General features: G+C 41.4%; 1 protein-coding gene across 5 annotated transcripts; it reads right to left on the bottom strand.

The window, feature by feature from the left end:
• Positions 1 to 774: 774 nt before the first annotated feature.
• On the bottom strand, positions 775 to 16,118 carry RLIM (ring finger protein, LIM domain interacting). Of its 5 annotated transcripts, none has more exons than XM_074600363.1 (5): positions 15,929 to 16,094; positions 13,559 to 13,636; positions 6,035 to 6,223; positions 5,086 to 5,169; positions 775 to 4,249 (listed from the first exon to the last, which is right to left on the bottom strand). In XM_074600363.1, exons 3-5 carry the CDS (start codon positions 6,201 to 6,203, stop codon positions 2,715 to 2,717), a joined length of 1,788 nt encoding a protein of 595 aa, XP_074456464.1. In that variant the 5' UTR covers positions 6,204 to 6,223; positions 13,559 to 13,636; positions 15,929 to 16,094; the 3' UTR covers positions 775 to 2,714. The 5 variants fall into 5 exon arrangements, with proteins under 5 accessions (XP_074456464.1, XP_074456465.1, XP_074456463.1 ...); XM_074600364.1 differs by lacking the exon at positions 15,929 to 16,094 and adding an exon at positions 15,152 to 15,345; XM_074600362.1 differs by lacking the exon at positions 13,559 to 13,636 and having other exon boundaries at positions 15,929 to 16,095.
• Between the last annotated feature and the right edge of the window lie 1,348 nt (positions 16,119 to 17,466).

The raw sequence follows: 17,466 nt of genomic DNA, 5'->3' as shown, positions 1-17,466 counted from the left end.
GTCTTTCCTATTTTGTTAGCAACTGAAGTGTTAATACGGGCTTTCCCTAACTCCAATCTAACTTTAAAAGAACAGAAATCGAATTACCACAGAGGCTGAGAGATGACTGGGTACATAAAGAGGTCTCTGCTCTATCAGCGATTTGATTTCTGCCAACTCCTCCAGACGTCAGGCAACGAACCCCCAGCGCCTTTAGCAAGCGCAGCGATGGAAAAGGCATATAAAACATTGAGAACATTCAAGGTCTCCTGATCTGAGATTAAATTATTTCTTCTTGGTACTGTTTGGGAAACCTCCAACAGTTTATTAGTTGCTATTGTTACAGAAAGATAAAATGTTAAGGCATGCCACTGTTAAGCTATAACAAAACCATGAAGTTGATTCTACCAATGCAAATAGTTACTGGAAAGGGAGAACATTAAAAAGTAAGCTATGTCGAGTGACACATACCACAGCCGTGCTTCACCTTAATTTGCACTAGTGGGCTCCTTTCTTTCTGGTCACCAGCTTTAGTCCTCAGAGATGCACGTCAGATTTTCAAAATCTAACATGGTATTCACGTAGAAAGGGGTTTTTTTCCTTTTAATTCTGTGCTCCAGTAAGTCAGTAAAAGCTACTGGAAACTGCAACCGACAGCACGTGTTTGTTATGCGAATGCTACTGGAAGAAAGTCAGAAGTGTTATTTTGTTGAGGAAATTTTGGCATAGAGAGTCCAGCACCTGAAATTAATAGCTAACTTCTAATTTTACAGTGATGCATGTCAGAGGGAAAAATTCAAAAGCATGAGCTTCTTTATTATTCTGTTCAAAAGGAATACGCCTATGCCCTCCGCCACGATGGTGCGTCCCACCAGGAGGAAAGCGAACTCAAGGGCTCGTCAGGGTTTCCTACTGAAACAAACGGCACAAAACGCACACATAGAAAAAAAAACTGGACTTTGGGAACATTCGGGCTTAGAGCAGAGACTATAGTTTATGCAACCACCACTATAGAACACCAGAAATACGTTTTAATTAGGAAAGAGACAGGCCAGCTTTGGTTATGTCATCTGAGGAACAAGTAACATTTCCCATATAGCCAGCAAGAGCAGTTCATATCCCTTCGTAACTACCACCCTGGAGTTGAAATAAATATTGCCTTCCCTGGAGCACATGCAAGCTAGAAAAAAAAAAAAAATCTTTATGGAATAAAACAAAGAACAGGTCATTGAGGGGGAAGGCTGTTTTCCCCTGACACTGATGAGAGCTGAGGTACGTTCTTTAATTCTCAATTTCAATATGCCACATACATGAAGTAAATGCAACTCATTTTGATCTGTCCAACAGGAATATAAAGAGTTTGTTGGGATTTTTAGTGTTATTCTTAGAATCAGCTACACATTTAAGTGTACTCCCATAATCAATTATGATTTTCAATTTTAACCTAACACTCTAATAATCTGTTTTCCATTTAATACTTAAGTTATTTTTCTGTGGCACTTGAGTCACAGGCTACCAATGCTGGATCTACCAGCATGGCCACTCAACAGATCCAGAAGTTACTACTAGGTTGAAGCTGGTGGGGAAGAAAAAAAAAAAGCCACCTGTCAAAACTCATCTGCTGAATTGTTACACAGAGACACCTCAAAAACTGAAAGTAAGAGTCGACAGAACTGGTGTAAGAACTGGTACACACCAGTTTGTATTATTACTTATTAGGAACCATACCAAGAAATAACCAGCCAGTAGAACACCTTCTAATTTTTATCATCTTTTTGGTGGCATTACTGAGCCAAAACACTGCAATTATAACATTTAATTTCCATTTTTTTTAATGCAATTAAGATGTCTAATTCAACTGTTTTTATATTACAGTAGCTGTTCACATAAATAGTACAGATATGCACTGCTCTTGACAGGTACACAGTTACAAAAGCAGCTCTTGTATTTAGTTTGCTCTCCGTGTGGTGGGGTTTGTATGAAAAGCATTCTTGATTTCTAAGCATGGTACAATTTTAATTCTTAATGCGTTAGTACAACAGTGCATTGGAAAAGTACTGAGCTTCTACAAAAAAGCTTTACAATTTTAAAACAGTTTTTTTTTTTTCCTTTATTTAAACAAGCATAGGCAATTCTTATATTTCCACAACAAGATAAATATCCCAATTAAGCTAACAGCTCATCCTACAGCGTGCCATAGTGATGGGGAAAGGGCTAACATTAGTGTTATTTACACAGACATGTCCAATATTAACCCAGTAAGAAAATCAAAAGTATGTTCAAGTGTGCAATTAAGTTCGTATTATTTTTTCAGATAGCTGAACTTCTTGCAAAAATTCCTCTACGACTCATGTACGTTTAGCTGGGATGACTTCTCAAAGAACTCCTCATTAGCACAATCTTGAGGACAAAATGTTGAACTGGGATGGCAGAGGCTGGGTGGGTGAAAGAACTTAATACTCTTCACAAAGAAAAAAAATAATATTGTTAAGGGGGTAGATGTCTTTGGACAAGTGAGAAATTTAACACCCAAACTGACTTGATCTTGAAAACCCTAATCAAAGAAATTTTCCAATTTTAAAAGCTTGAATTCAGAGAAAATGCTTTCATGAGGGAAGATTCACTCCAAGTCATTACTATACATTGAGGTACCACTCAAAAAGTGGCCATAAAGGAAGTGACTTCTTTGCCCATCACTATCACACTAGCTGCTCGGCCATAAATTCAGATCTCATTTAGACAACACTCTCTCTGTTACCAGAAGCTAAGACGGCTCTGCGACAAATGGGACAAGTGGAATTTTCTGATAACCAGCGATCAATGCAGTGGACATGATACTCGTGCGAACAAGGCAATTTACGGAGCTTGTTGCCTTCCGTGTACTCTGTAATGCACACACTACAGGTTTTCAGAGCATCGCTCTCACCAAAATTCCTCATCGCTAGGTTGTCAATTTGTTCTTTGGTGAGTCCTCTTGGTTGGTCATCATCATCTTCATTTAGTAGGAAAAATTGTGCTAGGCTAAGGAATGGCAGAGAGCCACTTTCTTCAAATGTGACCGATCCCCTTGTATTCCGACCTTCCCGTCTGGCACCAGATGTTGAACCACCTTCATTGCCACCTTCATACACCTCCCCTGAGCTAACATCCGTACTTTCATTGCTTGAAGTACCACCACCTCCGTTCTGTGCCTCAGAAGCATCCACGTTCTGATTTGGAGTTGGGCCACTAGGATCTGCATCACTATCACTATACATAAAGTAACTCAGCTCTCCGAAGCCTGTCATTATCTGCCTTAGCATAGTCTGAATAGCAACTGATGTAGTCTCACTCAAGCCTGTGTTTAAGATCCTACGGATAGGAATCCTAATGGTACTGACGTAAGTTCTCACTCCCGCCCGTTCTGAACGTGAAAACGTGCGCCTAAACCCTCCCCGTTCGCTTTCGTAAGTGACCGTGTTGTTAGGTGTCTGGGACCTGGACCGAGTTCTGTTGGCTATGCTGTCTCTTTGCCGATACTCTCCTGGACGAACTCTTCTCACCTGAAGATCAAGTACTATGGTAGGTGGCCTCTGACCAGGAGTTGCAGACTCACTGGTGCCGTTAGTTTCTGAAGAACCTGCTGCTTGAGGAACGGGTCTTGTTTCAGGGGTTGAAAACAAAACTGCATTTTCATTTGGCATCTCAGTCCCCACTGCATGCTGCCTTAACGTCACATGCTGCCTAGTTCTAGAGCTTCCCTCGGCTTCATTCACTGAGGAGTGGTCAAGTGTTTGAGATGATGTATTGTGATGAGACCTGCGAGGAGGCTCACTCACTGGATTAATAGGTGACCTACTTCTATCAGTCCTAGCCCGCGTTCTCCGCTGTTCTGGACTCCTACTTCTCGCTCTCCTCTGCCCTCTAGGAGGGGAAGCTTCCTCAGTTGTTAGCTCCTCCGAAGTGCTCCTTTCTGATCCAGGCTGCCTTACAGATGGCGATTCAGACCTTGGAATTTCAGAGTCACTTTGGCTGTTTTCCAAATCCTCCCCGCTGGAAGGCTCTACAGATGGCTCATTCTCAGTTTCTGGATTTGTGTTCCCATTATTACGGTTGACATTTATTTCCAAACTGAATCTGAAGTCACCACTATTTGGGTTAGTCCGGCTCACTGCTCTCCAAGACTGGTTTCCCCGTTGTCCGCTTCGTGTTGTATTTCCAGTCTGTCGGACTGAATTAAGCCAGTCTATAATAGAATCTCCATTTGAGACATCTTCTGCAGACTCCGCACCTGCGAAAAAGACAGGGAACTACCAAAATTAGAGTACTGAGCTAGTTTTGGAGTGAATTTTTCCAAGAACATAATTGCTTAGCTTAACAAGTGACAATTTAGAAGCGCTTAATCCTACCAAGTGCTATTGTGGTTTCACACATAGCATCCCAATTCTTTTCTACCAAAGCTCTTTTAAGGGAGCAGGAGTGGACATTTTACTAACATGTAGATAGGCTGCAGCCATCACATAACAAACAAGTCATCAAAATAACACATATTTTTTATCATAAGTAAACGGAAAGTCACATTTCAGGTGTCATAACACATCAATATTCTGTGTTTTCCTTTCAAAACAATTAAGTGATCTATTGACAGCTAAATTGAGAACTAAGTTGGTCCTGACCCTTCACTTGAAGAATGGCTTTATAGCAAATCTATCTCACTAAAGAACGAACCCCAACGGTAAGCTCTAAGCGTCCTCCACCAATTTCTATAGAAAGGTGATAACGAAAGCCATATAGCACCTTTGGAAGGGCAGAATGGTGAATTAAAAATAGGGATTGCCAAAAAGCATCCCAGAAGGAAGCAGACAGGAAGGCAATCTTAAATAAATTTAAAAAAACAAGAAGAAAGAAGCCTAAACGAATCTTTATCTTGATGCAAATAACAGATGCGTTATGAGTGAGATCTGTCCCAAACTGACCTCTGCAGCAGATATCAGACATAACGTTCACTTAGTTTTAAAACAAAGCTCACCTTGCACCTGCCTAGGCTTAACTTGTTCCACTCCTGCACTCAAGTTAAGGTCCGTATGGGGTGCTAAAGTTAAGGGTTTTCACAAATACTGTATATACCTCTATTCTCATCACTGTTTTGCTGTGGCGGACCTTCTTTAACTTGGTGTAGCCTTCTCAGCAACTCTTCTTCAGTAATTTCACCTTAGAAAATAAGCAAAATTTTCCAAAAATATTTCGAAATCATGTGTATGGCAAGCATTATCAAAAGCTTCTACAGAAGGTACAAGCCACTGCTTGGTTTTTTTTTCCTAATTAAATCCTGCCATAATGAGACTGCCAAACAGGTTGCTACAGGGAAGTTCGGACACTTCAGCACCAGTGTCCCAAGTAAGTTTTGCTGAAGCTGAAAGATCCAACAGTTTCAACCTATTCAAGACAGATGTGCTTTCTGGTTCTGTAACCTCTACAACCTGTCAGCAATTTTCATCATCCTATACCAATTATATGGCTGTCCAGAGTGAAATATTTAAGATAACACCTTCACAAGCATGAAAAAAAGTTTGAATTAGTGGAAGTCATGTTTTAAATTAGAACTGGTTTGAATTCGGTATCATCCTATAAAAAGTCAATTTAAAAGAATAAGTCAACTGAAAACTGAGATAAAAATGCCCGTGCAGAATCTTGCACCAGACTGCTTAACCTAGTTACAAACTGTTAACCTCACCAACACAAAGTTTTCACACAGATGCTTCAGGGAGATTACTTTTCAATCAAAAACGTGTAAGGGTCCATAACTAGAACCAGGTCAACTCTGTGTTTCCCCACCAAGTTGTGTAAACACCTGACTTTTGTATCTGATGAATCCATATCATCCTAACTACCTCTCCACTAGTCAGGGGATCACTCAAATTTGAGTGTGCAGAAATTAGCAAGAAGCTACTTCCTACCATGGAACACAACTGCAGCACACAAACTAAATGGTGAAACAGTTTCAGGAGAACACAAAAATGACACAAATCGCCTACAAGCAATTCTAGTAAGATGTACATACACAAGCATTACCTACCTGGTGTTCCTAGCAAATTGTTATCTCTCATAAGCCTGTAGTCCTCTTCACTCAGGTTGTTTACAAACTGATAGAAAGCTTCTTCTCGATCTAACCGATCTAGCTGACTCTGACGTTGTGCTTCTGATTGATCAACATTTCCTTTATCACTAGAATCTGAGCTTTCCATCTTGATGAGTGGAAAAGTACCTAAAAAGGAGAAAATAAATCCTTCATCCAGAGTATTTGTTTAACCTGTACTACATCCTTCATTGTTATCCCTAAATTTGGCGGGGGGTGAGGGGTTGGGGGGGTAGGGGTGGCAGGGGAGTAGTTTGCTAACTGAGGCTTCAGTTAAGATAAGCTGCACAACCACAGGGATCACAAATGAAATACTTCTCAAAGCATGAACCTCTTCAAGAAGTTACAAACGAAATCTATGCCCACCATTATCAAATACTGAACAAAGCAGCGGGTACGAACACGTGGAATAGTATCAGCATAACCCTTAGTCCATCTTCACATAGTTGACTGTGTGTCCACGACTATTCGCTTTTTAGTGTAAAATATTCCTAATACTGCAACTGCCTCACAAATCACAAACATTGCCTTACAGTGGCATACAACAGTGTAGTACGAGGCATAAGCAAGCCATTCTTGATCATGCTCTCTAAATGAGCATGGGATTAAGTATTCATCACTTCTTGCCCTGCACTATGGTGATGAAAGCACGAATCAATCAAAAAAAAAAAACTTACCACCTGCTATGAAAAACACCCTCTTCAACATCCAAGTGAATTTTAACAGAATGAAGGACTCAAATATAGAAGGCAGAAGATGCCATGGAACACCATGTGTGCAAAAAAAACCAAAACAAAACAAAACAAAAAAACCAAACAAAAAACCCCCACAACCACCAACCCAGACTATTAGTTTTCTCAAAAAAGGAAGAGGGTTTGTAAACTCAACTTTGTAGTTTAATGTCAAGAGAAGAATTTGCTTGCAAGTTTCAGCATTCACTGGATTACTGATGTTGATGACTAGAACTTCCAGGCCAAAACTCCACAGCGTGTGACAGGTTTAACTTCTGCTATAAAGAACCATCTTTTATTGTGTATTTTTTAATATAGCCTTCTCATATTGTTTTTCATTTGGATGAAATCCTTGACAATGTCTGTCTCTCTCTCCAAAAAAATATTGACGAATGCCATGTCTATATTTGATAGATATTACAACAAAATACATGCAAATGCAGAAGACATTCTGGCACTACCTGCACCATGCAAATATATCAAATGAAGTTAAAGTAATAACTAGTTTCCTTAATCACTATCCTCATTATTCACAACATCAAGAATTTTCCTGTACAACTGGTAGAATCTAGTTACTCAGAGAGGTGATTAGCAAGCTAATCCTCTGCAAGCTAAAAAGCTCTGCAATAACATTCCCCATCAGAAAACATTCCTTTCATTTAAACCATACTTCATGTGACATGAAAATACTGGAAGAATAAAGCTTTTCTGCTTCTCACTGGAAAATTTCCAACACTTAGACATCTGTCTAGTGCAAAAAGCATCTTTTTTTGGTTTGTCAGCACAGCTGTCAAGTCAAGACTGCCCACAGTTTACATTAGTGCTCCTCCACAGAAGAGCAGCACTGCATGATCTCCAGGGGTAGTTTATTTCAGCTGCTATTGTGAAAATTAAAGTGCACCTCAGTATGTAACAGTAGAAAATTCCATCCCATTATTGCAGACTTGCAGATTATAAAATAGCTACTCCAACCCTCTTTGTCTTGAATTCTGATGCAGCAGAACTTGTTTTTAAGTTAGTCATATTGAGGCACAAATGACTCGTTGCCACTCAGTAATATAGTACGCAAGGCTACTGGTATTATTTGGTTTGGTCAAATTCTGCCATTTCACCAAAGAAATTAGGCTTATTTTTCACCTTTTTATCAGTAAGCATCAACAATCACTAGGGTTACGACCATTTCAAATGGAAGCCTACCAGCTTTCCCTGCACTGCTAAATCTCTGGTGGAATCTAAAGACTGCATGGCCTGTCTGAAGACTTGCATGTGATGTGCTGTCAAATACACCGATAAACAGACCCATTCACAGTGAGAGTTGCGCAATGGTTTCAGCTGGTATGTCCAACTGACTGGGCTCAGTTACGAAAGCTGTATGCCCTTCAAATCTTAGACACTGACTTCTAATGAGAACACAGCTTGCTTGAAACTCAAACTACTTTTTACAAGCTTTCTGCAGCAGAATTATGACTCCAAGTAACTTCACTTAAAGACATATTCAATCTAGAGAAGATAACAGAAATAAAGAGACAGCTGCTTTTAAAAGAAACATCTGAATAAAGCCTCAAGTAGAATGAGAGACCTGCATTCAAAATAAAACCCTGAAAGATGCATTAGTTCTCTGGGGATACACATCAGAACTCTAACTGGCATTCCCTTTTTTAGGACAACAATGAAACAAAGTTGACAATAAGATTAAGAAAATAAGGGAATGTAATAAGATGCTAAGGGACAGCAGCAGCATGAAGTTTTGTAAAATATTTTCCCCCAAATGACTGCCACCGTAACATTTACTGACTTTAAAACACAGAGAATGTCTTCATAAAGATGGCAATATTAACATATTTGTAAGCATTAGACTAATTCTACAACAGCTTTTAAAAAAGAAAACCGCACTATGCATACAAAGCATGACATTTGTTTACTGCTTATGCTTTGAAATTTTCCTTTTAACTGCAAATTCCAGTGCTTGCAGGCACCTGAGCTACATAATGTCTATTTGATTCAACCACATTTGCCCATTCTACTTCAGAAGATGAAGGGACACTCTTCTTGGTCAGGGGAAAAAGGGAGAGTCAAAACAAGTGAAGGCTGGGGGAAGGGGGGGAGAAATCTCTTCTTTACCAACAGACTGACATATGCTCTGATAGGTGATCCTTGAGGAAATGCTCAGAGTAAGACAAAGTCAGTCTTACTTATTCCAGTATAGGTTCGCTCCTCTGTTCTCCTCCATCATCTCATATCTTCCCTCCTAAACCATAAAATCAGCTATTGGCCAAGACTGAAAAGATGCAATTGCTAAGAAAAAAGGCCTCAGAGGTGGATCTTGAATTAAGAGTTTAATTTACATTAGGACTATTTCTACTAGTGACAAGCTCACTTTATTTTCCTATTGCAAGCAACTGTAATGGATTAAACTAGCCCACTGTACCCCAACTTCATGCTGTTTAACTTCAATGTCCTAGAAATGCTATATATCTATATGGGATGTTTACATTGATGGAAACACAGATGGCAAAGAAATGCAGAAATGCACATCTACACATTCTCCCTACCTTACTGTTGACAGCAAACGGGACAATATTCTTCACACTAGAGCTCTGATACTATAATCAGTAAATGGAAAACAGGATTTCTACCCCAAGGCTTCTGTTACTTTGTATCTCTTCACTGTCCACTCAGCTCATTGTCCACATTGTCCATTTTAAGCTTCACCTCCCGGCACCACTGCAGAGCACTGAGTTACCAGAGTGAACTTACTAGAATATTTAGACTACTACTGTCTCGGCACGACTCCGTAGGTCCCACCTGGTTGTACAACAGGACTTCCACAGTGGCAGTTACTACGTCACCTCGCTCCTATTTCAGCAAGGCAGAGTGTTGCAGAAATAACTTGAAAACCTGTCCCTCGTTCAGGATTCTGCTCTCAGCTCATACACTGCAGAAAGTTAAGACTGGCTTAAAGAAGCTGACTACAGTAACACAGGGAAACCTGATGAGGGAAAACCAACAGATACACAATTAAGTTACAACAAAATAACCAACATTTGATTATCCAATAAGCAGGTGCGCTTCAACTCTGCTTCTCTTTCTTCTAGTGGTTTAGTTCAACTCAAAGTATGACTTTGTTCTTATCCAGGGTAAAAGATTCAGAATTTCCTTCTTTAGTGTCTTTCCTTGTCAGCACTGAGTTGACAAAGGGTGGGGAAGGCCACATCTACGAGCAGGAAGTTCAGATCTGTTGATTATTGCCAACTTCAGCTGACTTTATGGGAAAACCTGGGGGCGGGGGGGGAGGAAATCACCTAAAGTTTGCACAAAATAGAATCACAGCTAGAATACATGATGTTCTCCTTAAAAAAAAAAAAAAGAAAAAGAAATGAACTGAACTGAAATATTCTTCAGCATCTGAATATCCAGACACATTAACTACAGTGAATTCTTAATTGGTGTTCCTATCCTTCTGAAAGTCAGCAAAGTATCTTCCCTGCAGTTACGCTTCAACAATCGCAGAGATTTCAGAGCAAAAACAACTAGCTGTCTCTCTGCTGCTGCTAGAGACTGCAGGAGCAAAACCAGTAAGCCCACAAAAGGTATTGGTTTTTTACATTCTTTTATTCAAGAGGAAGTAATATTATGCTCTTTTGCATAGGAACAATTTAAGAGTACTAGATAATTCCTTCAATAATGCAAAATTATCATTCTTGGAGTACAAGATATATTTTACTTTACTTTAGATTTTTTACCTGTGCTTAGAAACAATCTAGTGGCACAGCTAGCAGTGATGAAATATTTGCGTTGTCCATTTACCTTCAACAATCACAACGTGTATCTCCATACTGCTTAACACTTGTGGGCTACAGAATTCTTCCCAGAAAAACTACTAATGGACCATATGGCACAGCGATAAATCACTAGCTCTTCCTCCTTCAAAGATGTGTAATATCTCCTGACATTAGTTTTCTGTATTAAATACCAAGACACTACCTTAGCCTGCATTCATTTTATATTTTTAAAAATTACAGAAAACATTAGAACTCTCATTAAACTAGCTAGGTAAAACTTAGAAGATGTGACAAACTCGGAAATCACTCATCTGTAGGGTTAAAAGAAAAAACAATACCTTAAAGTTATAATTTTCATTAGATTTATGGGGCAAGTCTCAAATTTTAAACAGGAGAAAGACACTAAATTAGTTAAACTGCAGAAAAGTTCGTATTCTCACTAGCTAGCTGTGCAACAAAAATTTCCTCTAAAATCCCCCCCACCAAGGTGTTACTGGTATTTCAACGTTACATGAGAGTTTGCAGTGCAGTATGTTAGGAACATTTCCTGAATTACCTCACGTCCCAGCAACATAATTAATACCTTTGTATAAACAAAAAAGATGATGGCAATATGAATAAGTGTTTCTTAGATGTGCTCAGCAGAAGGCTAATTTCTCATTTATGATTCATAACCTCATCTTAATTAGGTACTTCAACCGGTAGAGCACCTTGCTTACTTCCAGTCTTCAGAAATTATCAAACCCTTTGACTAAAAGAAGTGACTCAGTAGTGGAAGCCTGAAATACTTATTTTCTGGTTTGGGTTGTTACGGATTAACTATTTTTTCCTCCCTTGCTTTCACTGAACATACCTCAAAGAGATTTTAGCTCTACAACAGAAGTACAACACAGCTGTCTGTTCAAAGCGCTTTCCATGAACTCTGACTTCAGCAGCTCTAACATACCATCCCATCTGGCAGGACCAGCCCCAGCCAACAGCCTCTCCAATTCCATTTCTCAAATGACACAGAACAGCAGCTAGAACAGGCAGTTCTGTTACCCTAGGGTTCTTTAAGCATAAACAGAGCCAACTTCACGTGCAGTATTCATCTGACCCACCCCACGTCCCAACTACAAGATTTTCCTAGAAGAATTAAAAGTTGAAAAATAGTTTCCGTGCCAATCAGTATCCAATTTCTCAATACTCAAAACTAGCAGAAGGTATGAAATAGCAGAAATTACATTTTCATCTTATGTATTTCATCGTTCAAGTCTTCAAGCTCAAAAGCAGAAGCAAAACCTGACTGTCAGTGAATCCTATCACAAAACAGTGAAATGAAACAGCTATCTATTTGCATTATACAGGGAGCTTCATTATGTCAAGTCTGGTTTTTTTGTTTTTGTGCAGGTGCACAAGTTTCCTCTTGCAATCACACCAAAGGCTTGGACAGCCTAGGTACTCATCTATGTCTTAGAAACATTAACAAGTAACGAACTTTTCTAGTTTTCAAAGTTGCATCATGAATTTTGGATGTACTCTTTTTTTTTTTCCCCCTGCTATTCTTGCTTTCTGTCGACGCTCTGATGAATCACAGATCTACGCTCCTACTAGACCTCTACTAAACTTACTACAAATTTTAAATGCTCAATAACTCCCCATATCCTCTTTGCCTCAAAAAATATCATGGAACATGTACCACTTTTGGAAAGCTGAAAGAAAATAATGTCTTCCATGAAGCGTTCCACGTAAACTGCTATAAAATTTAAATGACAGCTTAAGAAGGAGTGTTAAACATCAATTCAGCTATTTCACTACCCCAGTGTGTTTCAAAGCAAAGGCCCTACAACAAGATGTCATTCTGAACATACATTTTAAACAATAGAAAGCAGATGAATACTTTTACAGAACAGTTGCAGAAAATTCCACAGAACAAAAAAAAAATAAATCTTCCATGAGAAAGGGTAGAACTTAGCAATTCCGGAATACTAAGAACATGTGGAAAGAAGACGGAGCTCTGAAAATAAAATTCAGCAAGAACTCCCAAAATCCAGGGCTTCACATTTTATTATCTGCACTTACTAAAACAGCTTTTTACATGCAAGTTGAAAATAAAATTAAGATAGTACTGCCTTTTGCCCTCAAATTCAGATGATATCACAGTGTATACGAGGTGTAACAAGTTTCCAGCACTGCAGACTCATGAAATGATGCTCTTTTTCCCCCAAAAGCGAGCTTCCTGCTAGGTCAGCAAGCAGAAGGCCCGCTCTGAAGCTCAAAGGAAGAAGTAATGCTGCACGCAAGTAACCAGTGATAGCAGTACAAACAGGATTGACATCCAAGGAAGTTGTACCCACAAAACTATATGATGACCAGCACGTAGCCTTTTGATTTCTGAAGAAACAGACCTTCTGGTTAGTGAAAGCACTAAGCCAATCATAACTCACGGAATTTCAATTAAAAAAAGAATAAAACATATTTAGATTTAGTATCAAATTGCACTGTCTCCACAAAACTGCTGCTAAGACAGCTACTACTGAAAGCAGAAGGCCAATAAAGCAATGACAATCACTACAACCACAACCCACACAGGAATTCCGAGACACAGATTTTTGTTGTTGTTGATGTCTAGTGCCTAGCAAATGTAGAAGTTGAAAATATAATTAAGTAAAATTTATTTTAATTTAAATAGATATCTGTAAGACTAGAATTCCATTTCTGATGATATACCAAGGCAGGCAAGCTCAAGCATTTTAACAAGACTATGTGTGCATAAATCTCGCATATTGAAATTAAGAGCGCTCTAAGCAAAATGTTTTAAAGTTATTAAATTAAGAGAAAGTGTGTGCTGACTTTTCCTACATATTCAATTATCATTAGACAGTTTTATGAAACCATACAACTCTGCAGACCTCCTTAAGTAAAAAGCTGAGCTTCAACACCACACATCAGCAAAAATTATTAACAAGTACCTCGTTAATATAAACCTGAACAGTTTCAAGAAGACACAGGCGTGTGTGTTTCTTGTGATCTTAACTGCAGCCAGGAACCTGTGCAAAAGCAAAACGGAGCTCTGTGATGCTTCTGGTTATCCCTACTCACCATACAAAGATCTCAACTCTAAGTTATTACACTGCTACGCTGTTTAGAAGTATTGTTTTTGAGATGCACAAGAACATCATCAAAATATCTTGAGGACGGAGATGCTCACGTTTGGTTTTATCCCTTCAAGATTAACTTTTGCAAACTCAAGAGTTGATAAACTTTCATTAAGACTGAGATTAAGTCACAAAAACTTAGAAAAATATCCAATAATCTTGTGGGGCTTCAAATGTTTTAATACAGGGAAACTGAGTTCTCTAAAAAAAAAATTTTAAAACAACCTAGTAACTTATTAAACTATAGAAGCATTCTGCCAAGATCAAGGAATTTATTTTGATCCATTCCCATAGGGAAGAGGAATAAAGGAACAAGCTAGGCATATATATATATGAGCATATAGGTGTTTTCAATTTCCATTTAGGGTTCACCCATTCCTCTAAAAATACCAGTACAAAAAAAAAAAAAAGGGCAGGTAGTGGAGACCAGACATTTCTAACACTGTTTTCCAGTACACCTTGGCATACCTATGAATTCAGTAATATGGAAAATAAATATGGTACAGATGACAACCACTACATGCTTGAAAAATGCTGGTATGGTTACTTCAGTGACAAAAATTTAAGTAGTCAGAACTGCTGATGAAGAGAACACTATAGTTGTTATGCTTTAGTGGTCTAACATAACAAGAAGGCCTTAATTTTATGATGTGTGGTGTGTTTTCTCCTTTTCAGAAGGCCAGATATAATTCCAAGCTATACTTCTTTTAATTCCAAAATGGAAAACCTGTAGAGGGAATACAGTCAGTTTAAGTGCTAGTTGACCACTCCAACAAAACTAAGCATCTGACTCTCAATTAAGATAATTAACTGCACAAGAAGCAGCCAACTGTTTATTTTTTAAAAAGACTTGACAAGTAACTGCAATTAAAATTCAGGGACAAATTGGTGTCAGAGCTTCTTTAGCATTTTGAGTACAATTTACAACTTGAAATTAACCAGCACTGCCAATATGGACAGGGAAAATAAATCTGACATGTTATGGTACGATTGGATACAATTCTGTTTGAATTCTTGTTTACAAGCTTCTCTGTATAAAGACTCTATCTTCCTGAAAAACAGTGAAACAAACAAAACTATTATAAAACATATTTTTTTTTGCTGTTGAACATTTTGTCAGGCTCCTTCTACTACACATTAAAAATCAAGACACATAACAAACCTTAATAACTATATTATACTACATTACATACTGTTATATACAACCTGATATTGCTTCTGCATTAAGACAGATCACTGAAGATAGAGTAATACATACATCTAGCTGTAGATTTTACAGTGGTTTTGAAAAACAGTAAACAGAAACCTTAAACATCAACAAACAATATTAATAAGGGAAGCAAGAACTTGCACAGAAAACTAAGGTGACAGAGCAAACATGACAAGATTAACTGGAGAGAAACTCACAGAATAGGAATAGCATATATCATAGGTTTTAGCAGGTCACCAGCTGATCAAGACCCTTACAACAGACACAGAGATATGAAGAGCTCCCTCTTGCCTGTCTCCCAGAACAGGGCTTCTTGTCTCAACTCAGAGGAAGAAAAACTGAAAACACGATCCTGAAGAGCTGCACATTCCTTAAGTAGGCACTAAACAGTACGGCGAGGCCCAAGATAGTGGCTATAACTTCCCCCCCACACTCCACCCCTCCAAAAAGGGACTAAATACAACTCCTCCTCCAGCCCAACCGGATACCTAGAGGGTGAGGGGCCCAGCAGCCCTTCCCGAGGGGGAAGCGCAAACCTTACTCCAGCTCCAGAAGAAGGAACAGGTTCGCCCCGCTTCGGCGTGAGGCCCTGCCACACGCCCCGAGAGAAAAGGGAAAAGTCCCCAGGGTGACAGAGCCCGGCCCATCCCGGGGAGAGGGAGGCCGAGAATCCTCGCAGTGCCCGGGGCACACCCGCGCCCAGACCGCCATCACCGCCCCCAGCTCCATCACGGCACCCCGCTCCGCCTCTGCCGCGGGGCGGTTTCGGCCTCCCGAGCCCCGCGGAGCCCGGAGCCGCTCTGCCCTGTCCGGCGCCCCGCAGTCCGCACGTCGGGGGCCCAAAGTAAGGGCAGAGGGGCTCCGCGACCCTCTCGACTCCGGGCGGGGGCCGCAGCCGCCGCCGCCTCCCCTGGGCCTGGGCCTCTCCCTTCTCCGGGCCATTTTGAGAGTCCGCCTCCAGCCTCGATACTCACCACCCGCCGCCGCCTCCCCAGCTCTCGGTCCACCGCTCTCCCAGCTCCTCAGTGGGCTCGGTCCTGGCTCGCCCCGCTCCGTCCGTCCCCAAACAGCCGCAGCGTCGCCCTCCCTCCCCTCTCAGGCGGCCATTTTCTGCTCCATTGTTACCAAGGAACGGGGGCCCGGAAGCGGCCGCCGGCAAGCGGAAGTGAAGGCGCGCGCGCCTCTGCGCAGGCGCCGCCGCCCCCGCTGGGGTGTCGGGGCGGGGGAGCGCGGCCCAACGAGAGGAGCGTGGAGGACCGCGGGGTAGAGCGGCCCCAGCGCCGGGGGGCGCCGCCATTTTGAAGAGGGGCAAAGGCCGAGGGCTGTGGCCCGGTGGCATGGAGGCGGGGTGGCCGTCGCTGGTCTTCACGGTCACCCTGTCAGCCCGCAGCCCAGTGCTGCCCCGCGGGGGTGCGGGGTGTCCCGGGGCTCAGCAGGGTCTGTCTGTGGTGCCATTCGGGCGTGGCAGCAGAAGGGGCTGTGTTCCCACAGGAGCCAGGCCTGTCAGTGCGGGGTCCATTTTGTGTCACCTCAGGGTGCGCGCTGGGCAGAGGTGCCAGCGCTTGAGGCCAGCAATCATAGGATGTGTTGGGCTGAAGGGACCTCTAAAGGCCACCTAGTCCAACCCCCCTGCAGGGAGCAGGGACATCTTCAACTAGAGCAGGTTACTCAGAGCCTCATCCAGCCTGGCCTTGAATGTCTCCAGGGATGGGGCCTCCACCCCCTCTCTGGGCAACCTGGGCCAGTGTCTCACCACCCTCAGTGTAAAGAACTTCTTCCTGATGTCTGATCCAAACCTGCCCTGCTCTAGTTTAAAACCGTTGCCCCTCGTCCTATGGCTACATACCCGTGCAACAGTATGGCCAGCACAATGGCCAACAGTTCCAAAAGCCAAGGGAAAAACTGTCAGTGAGGAGTGGTGTCTGTTGGTACGGACGTTCACTCTGCTCGCCTTCTAACTGTGGCAGCGTCTCCCCTGTGCGCTGGGTTTTCTCTGATGCCTAACCTGGTGTCATGTATTAAAGACAACTGTCACACTATATAAAAGCTAAGATGCTCCTGTTTTCCACTATGAGCCTTAATTAATCGAACACCAGACTTCGCATGTTCTCTAAGTCCTGTGCTTAGGTTAATTTTTCTGCAGTTGTTCCCCTAATGTTGGAACTATAAATTGCAGCTGCGTTATCTCCAGGGTCAGCCTGTCTCCCTTGTGGCATTCTGGCTGAGAAGTGAAATCAGGAATCGATAAGGCATAGCGGGAAGAAAACTGTGGCTGAAAAGAAATAGAGAACCAGGAGAGAAAAACACTTGTCTCCGTTCGGAACCCAAGGGGCTCGTGCTGTACCGACTGTCAGTGCTAGTTGAAGGAGAGGGAAAGGTTAAGGCTCTGCAGACTTGTCTCCCGTGGAGAACAGAGGGAATTCCCTCAGAGTTTGGAAAGATCCCACTGTACTGCCTGAGCAGTCTCTCTTGACAAGGACTTCAAGGAAAAGTAAACCAGAGATGGCTTCCA

Source organism: Larus michahellis, chromosome 9, assembly GCF_964199755.1.
Source record: "Larus michahellis chromosome 9, bLarMic1.1, whole genome shotgun sequence".
Lineage (NCBI taxonomy): Eukaryota > Metazoa > Chordata > Aves > Charadriiformes > Laridae > Larus > Larus michahellis.
The sequence above is the reverse complement of the archived record's forward strand: the minus strand, read 5'-3'. Positions and strand labels throughout refer to the sequence as shown.

Coding starts and splice junctions, on each gene's coding strand:
- RLIM (XM_074600362.1), bottom strand. CDS start 6,203: ATGGAAAGCTCAGATTCTAGTGATAAAGGAAATGTTGATCAATCAGAA. Junction 5,170..6,034: donor CAATTTGCTAGGAACACCAG/GTAGGTAATGCT, acceptor TTATTTTCTAAG/GTGAAATTACTGAAGAAGAG. Junction 4,250..5,085: donor AAACAGTGATGAGAATAGAG/GTATATACAGTA, acceptor TCTTTTTCGCAG/GTGCGGAGTCTGCAGAAGAT.